General features: G+C 37.4%; 1 protein-coding gene across 1 annotated transcript; it reads left to right on the top strand.

The window, feature by feature from the left end:
- The first annotated feature begins 245 nt into the window (after positions 1-245).
- LIN7C (lin-7 homolog C, crumbs cell polarity complex component) lies at positions 246-14,312 on the top strand. Its single transcript, XM_074275616.1, has 5 exons — positions 246-389; positions 5,539-5,657; positions 5,941-6,012; positions 9,922-10,131; positions 10,674-14,312. The coding sequence occupies exons 1-5, from the start codon at positions 353-355 to the stop codon at positions 10,827-10,829; spliced, it is 594 nt and encodes a 197-aa protein (XP_074131717.1). The 5' UTR covers positions 246-352; the 3' UTR covers positions 10,830-14,312.
- Positions 14,313-15,841: the final 1,529 nt, after the last annotated feature.

The following is a 15,841-nucleotide window of genomic DNA, read 5'->3' as shown; positions in this document are numbered from 1 at the left end:
TTAAATCTACGTCTCCGGGTAGGCGTCTCCGAAGATTGTCTCCAAATTGTACAAATTTGTCGGGGGAGCGAGGAATAGCAGGGCGAAGTAAGAGAAAACAAGCCATAGACCGGGAGGTTTACAAACTAAACAACTCCACAGGAAAAGCCGGACGGCGCAAGCGCATCCGCACCCGTGTCCCTCTGCGTGCTTAAGCGACCCGTAGCCCCGCCCCCTCGAGATCTCGCGGTATTTTCTCTCGCTTCTTTTCCCCTCCGCTCTCAGCGCCCCCTCCCTCGGGGACGTTACCTAGGCACGCTGTGAGCCCGTCGTTTGTCATCATTTCCCGTCGGGCTGCGCGCGGGGGGAGAAGATGGCAGCATTGGGGGAACCTGTGAGACTGGAGCGGGGTGAGCGCTGGGCCCGCGGGGAGGACTCGAGGTCGGAGGAGGAGAAGGCGGGGGAGGCTAGGACCCTTTCCTTGAGGAGAGGCACGGGAGGGATCCGGGCGGGAGGAAGGCCTAGCTAGGACGGCCGGGCCAGGGCCTGGGAGCCGGGGCGGGGCCGCTGGAATCCGGGCACGCCCACCCCCGACCTGGAGTGACGTGAGCCCGGGCCGGGGGCCGAGACCCGGGGCCCTGTCAAAACCCTGACACATGCAGCGCCCACCTAGGGAGTCCCTGCTGGCGGGGAGTACCGCGGGCCTCCGGCTCCTCGCTCACCCCGGCACGGGCGCGAACGAGCCGGGTTTAAGGCGAGCGCGGCCTGCCCCTCCCCCGCCTGTGCCTCGTGGGAAGAGTGACTTTAGAAAGAATCTCGGCTTTGGCGTCAGCTTGAGAGCGCCGCCACTCACTCTCTGTGCAAGTTACTTAACTGCTCTGGGACTCAGTTTCCTAACCTGTAAAACGAGGGGCCACACTGGAACTCTGTACTCAGCAGAGCCGCTCTGAACTTAGAATGCCGGGGTCCTCCCTCAGCACACGCAAACTACCATTTATATGTGCACACATTCAACTCATGACAAGGAACAGCAAAGTCACACAGCCCGATAAATCAACAGGCAGATTAAATTCTTCTGATCAGGCATTATGCTAAGGGCTACCGAGTCAAAGATCTAGTGAAATCAAGATTTTTTTGCTAACTACCTGTTAAGCTTCCCTCCTCAAATAGACGCTTTATTTGCATGCATGTACATATGCAAATTCCATATATATACAAAACTCATGTACCCAGTTTGTGGGCATGAATATGCATGTCCTTATGCAAATCTCCATATCCATATAAGCATCATAACCAGGCCTTGTGTGCATGTGCATACAAATCTGCATACATACAGGGGTGCTGCCTGTTTGACTGTGCAACAGGCTCTCACAGTCCAGACACTTTGGGCTGTATTATAGCCTCCTGTCCTTTGTAACCCAGATGATTTCGTAGAATCATAGCTTTAAAATTGAAGGGGATCTTAGGGTTCATCTAATTTTCTTTGCAGTTGGGGGGGGGGAGGAAATTGAGGTAAAGTGATTTGACTAAAACTATACTACAATCTTAATATTCCTGCTAAATATAAACTACCCTCTGTATTCCCCAGATGCACTGAAATGAACACAGAGATTCTTTGTTTTTTTCTATTTGTAATATTTTTAAACTAGTTTTATAATTATAACTTTTTTACATTATCCCTTGCACTCTCTTCTGTTCCAAGTTTTTCCCCTCCTTCCCTCCACCCCCACCCTAGATGGCAGGCATTCCCATACATATTAAATATCTTATAGTATATGCTTGGTACAACATATATGTGCAGAACCGAATTTTGTTGTTGTTGCAAAGGAAGAATTGGATTCGGAAGCTAAAAATAATCTGGGGAGAGAAACAAAAATAATACTAACAGTTTACACTCATTTCCCAGTGTTCTTTCTCTGGGTGTATGTAGCTGATTCTGTCCATCATTGATCAATTGGAATGAACACAGAGAATCTGAGAGAACAGATTACATTTCTTTCAACCACACATAAATACCAAATATTGTGTCCATTTTTTCACAGTCTGGGTATACACACAACATTCTATTAAATCATACATGTAGGTAGACATTACCTAATTTACCCGACCATATACATCACTCCCAGGCCCACAAAGCCACTTCTTCACAGTTACTCAAACCACACACTTCATAAAGCATATCTTTTATTTACGAGGTCAGCGATTGCCCGGCCTGGAAAGTGTGGGATCACAGAGTTACAGGAAAAGGCGGGTGTTGTTTTCTGAGTGTTCCTAACAGTGGAGGACCATTGAGCAGTGGATGAGGCTGCATGACTCATCTTAGCTGGAGTAGTTAAGTTCTCGAGGAGCAAAGACCAGCTTCCTTGTATACCACCTAGCTGTAGTTGGTTGATGACTTTGGACCAGGAAAGAATTGTTTGTGAAGTGTAGGTGAAATCAGATTATTTGAGTAAATTGAAATTTACCTTGTTTGGATAGTGTTACAGGATTTTAAGATACTCTAAAAAATTCTTGTATGTTATGATGTTAAACAACTTTTGTTAACACATTTAGGCAAAATTTTGGGTTTTATTTTTGGAGTTCGATTAACATCAAAAATACAGAAATTAACTTTTTTTGTATTAATAAAAATAGAATCGGCATTAAAATTATCCTCCAAATGATGCTTCCAAAATTTTAAGTAGATTTAATCTCTAGGGATATAGAACATATTTTAGGGTGTTATGTTTAGTAGTCAAAATAAAAACTAAGGCTTCATAGAAGACCTGGATTCAAAATCTACTTCTAATACATACTAGCTCTGTGACACTGAGCAAGTTCTTGTTCTAGAACTTTTAAATTGCAGAAAAAGGTCTCATACTCCTTTGGGGTAGAGAGTTTAAGGAAATTTCAACATAAGTGAATTTGCAGGTTCTCACCATAATATATAAAAATATTTTGCTCTTTCCTCACCTTAAAAACACTTAATCTCTTATTATTCTTGTGCTCATTATTTAGGTACTTTTTAGGACATTTTATGTGCTTTATCGGAGGCCACTTTACCCATCCCTATTCCACTAGCCTATTAATTAAAAAATCCATTTTTCCAGAAGACTTAATGCTCTTAACAAGTTTGCCTAAAACACAAAACTGTAACATCCCTTTCCTTGGTATAAAACTACTATGCTTTATGCCAGGGGAAAAAATCTGCGGTGTCAAATAGGAGTAGGTAGGGTTTTTTGTTGGTTTGGTTGATTTTTTTAAAAGCTAATTTTAGAATTCTAACATGTTGGCAGTAAGTATTCTTTTGTATTTTTAAGTACTGGATAGAATAATTGCATGTAGCATCACTTCTAGCATCTATTTTCGGTAATGACTTTCTCCTACTCAGTTTTGTCCCTGCTCCTTTGTTTCAAATGATAATAGAGTGGCAAAAGATATCACTGAATTAGTACTGATAGCAATTTGTCATGACCAGAAAATCAAATTGTAGTAAGCTTACCTGGTATTTTATAATTCTTTTTAACTGATACTTCTACCCATCTATAATACAGTGATAACTGATGTTTGTAATGATGACTTGAGTCCTTTATAGTCTGAAAGTACATTTTGAATCATCAAAACAGATTTTGTTCTGCAAATAGTACATACTCCATGTTCATCACAGTTTTAATGGAGAATATTTTATTGTATACTAATACTTAGTTAATATACGCATCAAATATGGTAACTTAACTACAATACTTGAATAACCAGAAATCCCCATTTACCAGCCATCCTGAAAAATAGTTTATTGCTAAGAAAATTAGGATGAAAGGGATCTTACTGCCATTAAATTTGATTAGCATAAATTCAGTTTTTAATCCTCTAAAGTTGAGGTAAAAAATGCGGATCTGCCTTTTTGTCTCTAAGATTCTCATTGAATGTATACATGGCTGCATTCCAGCTGAGAGCACAAAGACATCCTTGCTAATCCTATAAAGGAAATCCCCAGTAGTAAAGTGAAACAAGTAATAGCAAATTCATGATTTAGGCTCATAGAATTGTAGATGTCGAGCTGGAAGGGACCTTAGAGGCCATGTAATCCAACCCCCTCATTTTAAAAACCAGGTACTAAGGACTAAAGAGATATTTATTTCCCATTGTCACCCAGGAGGTGAATAGCAGAGTCAGGATTCAGCCTTTTGACTCCAGATCCACCACTCTTTCCTCTGAGTTTCCTGCCCTACTCCCTGAATTGAAAGGGCAAAATGTCTTTGGACTTCCCTTCTCCTAATAGCAGCAGAAGGTTCAGGTTTAAATGGACTTTGTTCATCCCTACTTGAAATTCAGATGGAGAATTATCCAAGTAGAGGTGAAAGGATAAAAAATATTCTTGTTTAGCTTATTAAACATTTAAAATCTTAAGATGCACTTTAATGCATTTACATAGGGGCCACCTCCATTTATGCCAAGCTGTGTGTTTATGTAAAGCTAAATCATCCCACTTGCTTCAGTTAGCCATCTATTTCCAAGTGAATTAGTCTAGGTTTTTGAGTGCATATTCACCACCATTATTGTCAAATAATCCAGAGAACTTGTCTTGGGGATGCCTGATCTTTGTATAACAATTACAATACAGATATGCACCTGAGAGTGTATTTTAACTGTTTCCCCACTTCATTCTCTTATTTCCTTGGGAAATGAAAGTAATTTTTACTTATACTGTACAGGTCTCTAGTCTGTTAATAATAAACATAAAATTAATGTTGACTAACTTCATTGTCCAAAAAAAAATTTGTTCTTGCTAGACTGTGAATTTTTTTTTTTGAAACATTGGTATTGTTATTTCTCTACACTAAATTCCTAGTTTTTTGTTTTTGTTTTTGTTTTTTTTTATGAAAACAAATACTGTTTCCACATTTTTTTTTTTAATTAAAATATTTTAATTTTTAATTTTTTTCTCTTACCTTCTTTCTTTCCTGCAGCAAGGAGGAGGAGGGAAGTTTTGGGTTTTTTTTTCCCTGATTATCTATTTCTCTCCTAGTCTTAACTACATTTGATATAATCAGAATGGTCCATTTTATCTTGTCTCACAGGTGCTATGTATTCCACATGTTACACTAGTGTCATCAGTTTGGGTTGTTGGGTTTTTTTATCAGCATTTTTCCCTAATCTTATTGGACATCTTAGAATTCCCTCTAATTTTCATATACAAATGAAAGGGATACAATCTTTTCCACATTTTAGTTTTCTAAATATCAAGAGACAGTGTAGCATGCTGGATATGCTGCTAAATTTGGAATCAGAAAGACCGGAATCCAAATTCTGTTTCCCATACTAACTATTCCCATGTCTGGGCAATTCCTTAACCTCTTTGAACCATCATGTCCATATTTGTAAAGTAAATATAATAATATTTACCTCACAGAGTTAATGTATTAATGTTCTGCAAATGTTAAAGTGCGCTATAAAATATCAGTTATTAGTCAATTTCTGTTGATGCCGCCTAGTGTCTTAATGTATAAAATTGTTAAGTATACATTTAGAGAAAACTATTTAAGGCATGTGTGTTTGTATTTTTTTTTTTTAAACTTGCAGATATTTGTAGAGCAATTGAATTATTAGAAAAACTACAAAGGAGTGGGGAAGTGCCACCACAAAAACTTCAGGCTTTGCAAAGAGTCCTTCAAAGTGAGTTCTGCAATGCTGTAAGAGAGGTGAGAAGTTTGACTAAATACCTTTGTCATTGATATTTGTTGAAATTGAAAACATAAGCCAGTTAGTTGCTCTTAGTAAGGCAATATTTTCATAATAAATTTTAACATTTTAAATATAGTGAGACATAATCCCAAGGAATCTGGCTTAACAAAAATTTCAATATAAAATAACTTGAGAAAGGTGCTTGACTATACATAAAACTAAATTAATATTCATAGTTAAATGTAGGTATTTAAAATGTTCTAAAATTACAAATTACTTCAAATGACTTTTGGTTTTCAGGTATATGAACATGTTTATGAAACTGTGGATATCAGCAGTAGTCCTGAAGTGAGAGCTAATGCTACTGCCAAGGTAAAAGTTTTTAGATACTCAAAATGATTTATCATCATAAAAGCTAGATACTGGGAAAATAATAGAGCTATAATGTAAAGGGAATGTATTAAAACATTTTTCCAAACTGGGAGAGGAAAGTGAGAGGATGTACTGAGATCTCAAAGTGTTTTGATATCATCTCACACTCTGGCTTCCCCCCATTCTCTGACATAGAAGTGGCTTTTCTCCTGACCAGGGTCTCTACATCTGCATTTGATCCCATCCTCTCTCCTTTTCTCCAGAAAATTATAATCTCACTCATCTTTCTTTCTCTTTGAACTTTCAACTATTTTCTTCCATTCTGTCTTGAAACATGCATGTCGGGGCAGCTAGGGGGCGCAGTGGATTGAGCACCAGCCCTGAATTCAGGAGGACCCGAGTTCAAATCTGATCTCAAACACTTAACAGTTCCTAGCTGTGTGACCCTGGGCAAGTCACTTAGCCCCAGCCTCAGAAAAGGGGGAAAAAAAGAAAGAAAAAGAAACATGCATGCCAAATCCCATCTCTCCTTTAAAAAAAGAAAAGAAAAGAAGCTTCTCTCAGACCCCATCATCCCTTCAAATGTATGACTTCTGTCTGTCTCTTTCTCAGGCAGAGTCCTTAAAAAAGTTGCCTTCCCTGGCCACCTCTACTTCTTCCATTCTTTGGCTCTTTCCAGTTTGGCTTCCATGCTCATCATTTAACTGAAAGTGACTCTATTAACCACCCTTTCCTGCTGGGTACTCTTTTCTCTGGATTTTCATGGCCTTTTTCTCTCCTGGTTTGTCTTCTCTCTGACCAAGCCCCTGCTCCTTGCTCTCCTTTGCTAGCTCATCAGTTCATTTAATGTCCCCGGTATTCGGTTGACAGTCTTCTTCTCCCCCTTTAGGTCTCTCTGTAACTTTATACAAACAACTTCTATGTCTGTAGTTTCTCTGTAGCATAACAATATTTTTGTTATTTGTTTGTATTTGTTATCTCTTTGCCGACGGTTCCTAGATAGGTTTTGTATGTGTGTATATATGTATGTATGTGTGTGTGAACTAGATAGATTTATATCTCTGCCTTTATATCTAGTGATAAGTTATTTAGTTCCAGCCCCTCCATAATGTTCTTTGTTTCGGTTTTCTCTGGGTCTTTGGGAGCAGCCTCATTTCAGTTCAGTAATCACCACTAGAATAGCCAGGGATTAAAGTCCAAATCCTTTATTATCTCTTTCAAAGTCTCGTCTCCTTTCCTGGGCCCCGCTTAGCTTTCTTATAGTCCAGATTCTCTATTATCTCCTTGCTGGGGCTGGGCAGCTTTCTGGAGAGATGCTCAGACCAGCCTTGGTCTCATGGAGAAATGCAGGCGGAGAGCCTGCCATCAGTGGCCTGACTGAGGATCGAATGATCTTGGTTCCGAGAGCTTGAGCTTCCGCCTGTCTTCTGTGGCTCTCAGTCCCTGCTGGGAGGCTCCACACTTATATCACTAGGAAACCATTATTCGTTGTATGATTAAATCAATCATACTGAACCACTAAACTAAATAACCATTGTCTCATCAATTCCGCTTAGTACCTTGTAAGCATCCTTATTCCAAATTCAGAGTTCTGGCCCATAACTCCTCCCCTCTAGCTTTTGTCTTCTACCACCAGTTGTTTCTCTGACATTTCATATTGGATGGCTTGGAGACTATCTCAAATTCAATCTGTCTAAAACTGAAGTCAGTAGTTTTCCTCCTAGCCCTTCCCCTCTTCCAAAACTTCTCTATTTCTTTCAATGATAGCACTGTTTTTCTAGTGTCTCAGGTTCCTTATCTCTGCCTCATCTTGTCCTCGACCTCCTCGACCCCATATATCCTATTTGTTACCAGAATTTGCTGTTTCTACCTTGACAGCTAATCCCTTCTCATATAGCCAGCCCCTCAGCACCTTAGCACCTCACCTCCATTATTGCAACAGATTTTCTCCTCCCCTCCCCCCAAGTCTTTAACAACTCCAGTGCCTTCTACCTATGACTTCCAAAATAATTCTCCTTAAGAGCCTTTTGAACCACATTATTTCCCTACTCCGTCAGTTCTAGTGGCTTGCTGTTTCCTCTATGATCACATTCTGTTTAGCCTCAAACTATCTTTCTAATCCTACTGGATATGATTCTCCCTCCCATATTCTTCAATTCACATACAACACAACTGGCTGTATGGTGTGTCTAGAAACAACTTCCGTCTTACATTCCTTTCAGAGTGGTTGTCTTAAAAATGCAGCTCACATACCTTGTTCAGGAAGCCTTTTTCCTGAACCCCCCATCTTCTAGAGTCCCAAACCACCTTGTATTTAACTGTTATCTTTATGTTTATATTTAAACTTATTCTGCCTCGATTTTTCTATGTATTTATTGTCATGGCAAACTGGGTTAAATGACTTGCCTAGGGTCACAAGGCTTCTGAGTATCGGAGAGCAGAGTTGAGGAAGATGAGTCTGCCTGCCCCCAGACCCAGCACTCTTGTCCATTGTGCCACTTAATTGACATATATTTAAGGAAGGAAACTAATTGGCCATGTCATCTGCCTTGACGCTTCGTGGCTGGCCGTTCTGTGTGTGTATGTGTTTGTGTGTGTGTGTGTGTGTGTGTGTGTGTGTGTGTGTGTGTATGGGCAGATACTTGTGTGGGTGTGTATAATTTTCACTCTACCTCATGAATTACAGCTCAGCCTCCTTTTCATATTCATTTGAAAAAGCATTAAAGTAATAGTTAAAACGACAGTAAAGCCTTCATTTTAGCTCTAATGTTTAGAAACATAGTTAGTCATTGATCCCTTCTTTCGATTGTAGTAGCAGCTCAGGAATTAATGACCATATAGTTGTTACTGTACAGGACTGTATGGCCCTGTAATGAACACAATAACCAAATGGTGATAATTCTTTCACTGTCACTTATTTGGTGTGCACTGGGGATAGGCAACACAAACTCCTACCTTTGAGAGGACTACATAAAATATTCAAAAAAGACCATGTTAATATAGTGAAAATAACATAACTGGAATTCTCAGCTCTGAAACCTCTAAGCTTGGGCAGGTGACCTCATTTTAAAACTTCACTTTTTCTGGAAGGAAAATGATTAATAATTTGGACTACTTAGCTGACATGACAGTTGGAAGAAAGTGCTTTGTAAACCACAGACTTTTAGGTTCCCTTCTAAGGTTTGCAGAGCACTTTTTTTCATTTGATCCTAGAAAATTGAATGAGAGAATACTAGGGGTATTGTCCCCGTGTGAGATGCAATGTAGGGTCAGAGAGAACACCTCAAAGTCAAGATTTGTGCTCCAGGCCTACTTCGGACCCATTCTGGCTATGATGACCTTGGATAAGTCATTTAATATTCTCAGCATCCTTTCAGATGCTCTTAATACTCTTAATACTCTAGTTTCAGAGAAGGTGGTGATCGGCATTAATAGGAGTTTCCTCACCTGAAAATTCTTTTATGTTGATGAAATCACAAGACGCTATAGCTTTCATCCTGTGACAAATCAGGAAATTGATGTTGTCAGAGATTAAATGACTTAGTGTATCATTTATCATAGCCGGTACATGCTGGTATTAAAGCCCAATTCTGTGAACTTCCACACAAGTGGGGGGCGGGGGGAGCAGTTAAATATAACAGTGACTGTACATTCCAAGAACCTGTACCCTCCTTTAGAGGATATCTACTGCCCCTATTACTTTTTGCTTATTCTCTCCAAAATGCTAGGTGGGACGTGCTGGTTGATTTTTAAACTTTCTCGCACAAGTGGCTAAAAACACTTAGTCTGTTTAACATCACTTCAAGAAAATGACCCTAGTGGTTCTTTGTTCTGTTAAGCTGATAGTGGACTATTCTACTATATACATTTTCATATGTAAATATAAGAGTCAAAGTATTCTTCTTTCAGGCTACTGTTGCTGCCTTCGCCGCCAGTGAAGGACATTCTCATCCTCGAGTTGTTGAATTACCAAAAACTGAAGAGGGACTTGGATTCAATATTATGGGAGGCAAAGAGCAAAACTCTCCCATCTACATCTCTCGGATCATTCCTGGTGGTATAGCTGATAGACACGGGGGACTGAAACGTGGGGATCAACTCCTATCTGTTAACGGAGTGGTAGGAATCTTTCTTTCTAGTTGCAATAATGTGTTATGACCACATGAGGGTGTAATTTGATCATAGAAATTTAGAAGATTAATTTTGAGGAAAATGCAAAGAAATTTTTATGGTGCATTATAAAGATTAGAAAACTAGTGGTCCAGAAGCCTTTTGAAAAATATTATTATAAGTGAAAACACTCGTTTAACAGTATAAATTAGCAATGATAAGTATGATTCTTTAAGATCTGATTTTGGTTTTGAATGTGTAGGACAAACATTAACATGAGCATGTGACTTGGCCAGATACAGAAACAGAAATTATGAAACATTGCATGCTTGATCTCTGACTTAGGAAAATAAGTTTCTTGATGTTGCTATTTCAGAATTAATCACGAATACCAAGGTGGAAAATTTTGTTGAGCAAAATATTTCTTAATGAAAACTGTAGGTAGTGAATTGACCTGTGTTTATAATCTTAAAATAATGGCATTGAAAATTTTCAATATTTTTAGGATTTCCTGCTAATAGTTGCATTTGTTTATTTTATTTTTTTTTTAGAGTGTTGAAGGAGAACACCATGAAAAAGCTGTGGAACTGCTAAAAGCAGCACAAGGAAAAGTGAAATTAGTTGTGCGATATACACCTAAAGTCTTAGAAGAGATGGAATCAAGGTTTGAAAAAATGAGGTCAGCAAAACGCAGGCAACAGACTTAATATACTCTTCACACTCCGTATTAATAAACTTTGTATTCCATTTTGCATTTAGCTAAAAGTTTTCCTTAGGACCTATTGAGGGCTGCACTGACCGGGATTGTATAAAAAAAAGTTCTCATAAAATAGTATTTACCATTTTATAAACACCTGTCTTAACATCATTTATGGTTACAGAAAAGCTTTCCCTTTTTTTCTGACAAGAAAAGTAAAAGGCAATGAGGGCAGTTCTGTCCAGCTCTTTTTACAAACCTTTTTCAAATGCAGTTTTTGTCATAAAGTTGTTATAGACTTTTAAAAAAATGCTTTTTAAATATTAAAGTGTACTTTTACATTCATAATTTTTAAAAGCTTCGTTTGACTGCTTATTTAAAGGTAACAGGTCTTTTGACTCTTTTTTGCTATTTTTTTAACCTGTGAAGTTTCTTTATAGTTTTACAAGAAATGAAACATCCCATCAGAAATCACAGTTCATCACAATCTATATTACATAGTCAGTACTAACATCACTGTTTGATGAACACATATATAATTTATGCAATTTTAACTCAATATGACATTTGAGGTTTTTTACCATTATTTGAGACATATGCAATGAATATTTATTTATACTGATTTGTAAAAGCAAATTTTTTAAACTGAAACAATCATTCCTAAGAAGTGTTATTCTTTCATTATATTTGAATAGTAGGACAAGAAGATGTAATTTGATTGTGTTATCCCTGATTACATCTTTTTCTAACTAATTTGTATTCAGCAAAACATCTTAAGTCTTAAAATACAAGAGGTATTTCAAACTTCATCTTTTTCACGCATATCTTTATTCTCTTTTGGTGGCATTCATTTTTATTTAGATAAATTCATATGTTGCAATCCTGTCATTTGTAGACACGAGCCAGTGTTCTTAGGGGAGAATAGTAGACATAGGAAAAGCAGTAATGCCATATTAGCCCAATAAGTTACACTTTTTATTGACCCAGCTTTGAATGAAGATTTTTAAATGAAAGAAAATAGAAGTATATATTCACCATGTTAGTTAATTTTTAATTAATTCATTCACAATAATGTGTCCAAGTGTCAGATTCTGTGTACTGGCAGAGAATCTCAAAATGGAGTGTGCAACACTGATCATGATTCAGATAATGATGAAGAAAACTTAAGGGGATACCTCATTCATTTGTCCACTGGTTGTCACTGTTTCTCTGAAAGGCAGCTATAAGTATACCTTCAACATTGGTAAGGTAATTTTCAAAGACTGAAATTAGAATAGAGGTATATTCTTCTTTGATCAAAGATTATATTAGATAGGATTTTTTTTTTTCTTAAATCTAATAAATGACAGATGCTAAAAGGAAGATCAAATGTTGAACTAAGGTGAGAAAACTTTGCATAATTATCTGACCTGTTGTAAAAAGTTGGCATTTTGTAAAATTTCTAAAGGACAATTAGAAATGTATACTTTTTCTGCATGTTTGTTAGCACTGTGAGTCTTTAAACCTTATTCCAGTTTCCAGTGATTTTAATAGTAAGGAATAAATCACAACATTGTTATTTATGAGTTAGGTATTGAGCACTGGATTGCATGGTTGAAAATGTCTTTAGTCCACTACAAAATGTTTCTTGTATTGGTAAGCTCATGTTGTTAAACTGTATATTTTTCAGGATTAACTGATGTTTTCAAATGTTGAGACCAAAATAGTATAGAATTATGGACATATTTTAATTTAAGTGGAAAATTATTAGAAATATTTGTTGTAGAGTTTTATATATTAAAGAGAGGTATTGGTGCAAATAAAAAACAATAATATTATTATAAAACTTGTATATCTTGCATTGCAGGGTAAGCGTACCCTAAAGAAATCTTATTTTAGTATAGCTACAGCTGCAATAGTTTTTAAGGGTGTGTCAACATTTCGTTATAAATTATGGCTTCCTGGTTCAGCATCTCAGCTGTTTCAACTCTGTCAGCCAAGTTAAATCTTTTTTGGTGTTGAAATTTAGTAAGTTGAGTAAGCTATTTTTTTCTTCTTCGGTAATCCACAATCTGTTCTTTGTGTGGGTTGGCACCTTTTTGTAACTCTTAAAATAAAGATAGCTTAAAGGGAGCCAAGTACAGTAGTTTCACTTGAGCTACTGCTAAGCATGAGTAGTAGTAGCATTTTGTTCTCATTAAATTCAGTCTTCTCAGTTTAAGCTAGGTCTCAGAGGTTAGTTATAGATAACATCTAGTACAAAGATGTCAGATATGAACATTAGGAAAAGGGAACTTTGGTCTTTGAACTTCTTGACAAATTAAATTTTAACATGGTGTCACAATAAAAACAATTGGTTTTAATTCAAAAAATGATTATTAAGTCCCCACTATTTATGTGCAAAGTATAATGCCAAGCGTTAGACAAGATAGTCCTAGCTGTCAAAGATCACGATTTTATAATAGGGTACAGGGCATCTACACAGAAAAAGTAAATAAAAGGTGGTTTAGGTAAAGGCAGATCACTAATGACCGGGGGAATCAGGCTAAGCTTCATGAATAAGGAGGTTGATGGTTTTCTCTAAAGTTTTTAATTTTTTTCCTTTTTACTCTAAGAGGCATTAATTGATGAAAGGGAGATGGGACAGAATAAAAGATTGGGAGCAGGCAGTTGGTTTTTCCCCTTGTTTCCGGGCCCTATGTACACAGGACTCTTTGTGACTGGAACTTCAGATTAATTCAGTTGGTAACAAATGTGATTATTTATCTTCTACAACTTGCCATTATTTTAAAAAAATCATTAGTGATTAGGATTTGCTAAAGTTATTTAGCAGCCATTCTTTAACTGAAAGTGATTAGGGCCTACCTTTTTTTTTTTTTTTTTTTTTTTTTTTTAATAAAGCATGCCAATGGCAATACTAAATTTTTAACTATGCCTGAGGATATTTTTCTCTAAAAATGAATTCCAGTAATAGCTATGTATGTGTAAATACACACACACACACACACACACACACACACACGCATATATAATATGTATGTATGTGTCTGTGTATATGCATATATTTACATAAAAATAAATAAAGATGCTCACTATTTGGGAGAGCAAAAAGAATGCAAGTGAGAAATATGTTTTTTGACAATTTCAAAACAATTTTATATGACTTGAGTCTTTCATCATTAGTGTAAACACTAAGTAACAGTAGTCTGGTTTTGTGCAACCTGAAGATCCAAATGTGTTTAAAAGATACCATCATGATTTGATTTTATTTTGCTATTTTTCAAATTAGCTTTGTTAAAGTACTTTGTTTACATTTAATATTGATATTGCAGCATTTAATAGAAAAGATGGTGATGACTTAACTAAATAGAATATGAGCATGACTTGGTGTGGATTTAAAAAGAATACATGTTGTCAATATTTTATTATGTGGGAAAATCATTTGAAACATCAACTACTCTTTAATAATTGTATTTCCTGAATAAATGTATGTTTATGACTTTTCTAACTTAAATATTTTATGTTGTCTTTTATTCTGTCAAAAAAGTTTGGCAGATTACACTTTATCTTCAAAGTCTTCAAGGGAAGGATTTTTCATTGGAAAGAACAAAACAAAAATGGCTGACAATTTGCTGATAATCCAAGATAAATAAGGATAATAAGAGTACCTAGCTGCCCTTAAGTCATCTGTTCCAGAGGAACTACATCCTTATATACTAAAAGAATCACTTTAAGCAATGGTATATGAAGAATCCAGGAAAACAAGCATTTTGATATTGGGAAAAAAAAATGTAATAGAATCTGCAAACCATAAGCAATAGAACTTCATAGAGAAATTCTAGAACCAGACATTAATAAGTAAGTGATTACTCATCATGTAGATGCAGAACTGGAAATGTTTAGCTTGGCGAAAATAAGACTTGGAGACATAAGCGTGTATTAAGCATTTACCTCGTGCCACGTACCATGTTAAACACTGAGGAATACAAAAAAAAGAAGCAAAAGACAGTTAAGGAGCTTACAATCTAATAGGGGAGACAAGATGCAACAAAATTTTTCAAAGCAAGCTATACACAAAATGAATAGAAAATAACTAACAGAAGACACCAGAATTAGAGGATTTGGGGAAAACTTTACAAAAGAAAGCCAGGGAGGTCAGTAGTTGGAGTGGAGGAGGAAGAGCATTCCAGGCACGGAATAGCCAGAGAATGCCGGGAGTTGAGAGATGGAGTGCCTTGCTTTTGGAACAGGTAAGGGACCAGTGTCACCAGACTGAAGAATGTGTTGGGGAATGAGGTGGTGTAAGAAGACAGGAAGGCTTTAAATGCCAAACAGCATCTTGTACTTGAATTAGGACTTAGACCTCTTTATTAGCCGGGTGGAGGATAGATTAGAGTTAAGGAGATGAGCCAGGTAGGCTGGACAGTAGTCTGGGTGTGAGGTGATGAGAGCCCAAACCAGGGCAGTGTCAGAGCTATGAGACTCTGCAAAGGTCATCTCCAGGGAGGCAAGAGAACATGGAGAGTCCAGGATAACTCCAGAGGGACTGGAAGGATGGTGGTGTCCGCTTGAGGAACCTAGGGAAAGTAGGAAGGGGGAGGCAGAATGACCTCTCTGGTGTGCTGTAATGAGGATTCCTATTCAAGTAGGAAGGCCTCTGGGATTCCTCCCAACTTAACCACCTGTGATTCTGATTCAGGAATTGTTACAGAAAGGCGATTCTAGGTTCTCAGAGACTGCCAACAGCATAGGTTTGGGGAGATCCTCCTTAGCTTGAAAAGTTTCCGTTATGGACCCAGGTACAAACTGGTCTAGCTAAGGTTGGAGTCGGCTTATGATATTGGGGTCAGCTGTGAGGTGATGAATTTACAAACCACAGCAGTTCTTGAAGACCACCCGGTGAATGAATAAATGTAAAAGCATTTACAAAATGTTTGCTATATACAAAGCATTATGCTTAATACTCGGGGAGAAACAACACAAATGGGAAGTTTCATTTTTGGTTTAGATGGGATGAGAGCTACAAAGCAGAGAATAATGGTG

This window comes from Sminthopsis crassicaudata, chromosome 6 (genome assembly GCF_048593235.1).
Source record: "Sminthopsis crassicaudata isolate SCR6 chromosome 6, ASM4859323v1, whole genome shotgun sequence".
Lineage (NCBI taxonomy): Eukaryota > Metazoa > Chordata > Mammalia > Dasyuromorphia > Dasyuridae > Sminthopsis > Sminthopsis crassicaudata.
Note: the sequence above shows the minus strand (reverse complement) of the source record. Positions and strands in the feature narration are given on the sequence as shown.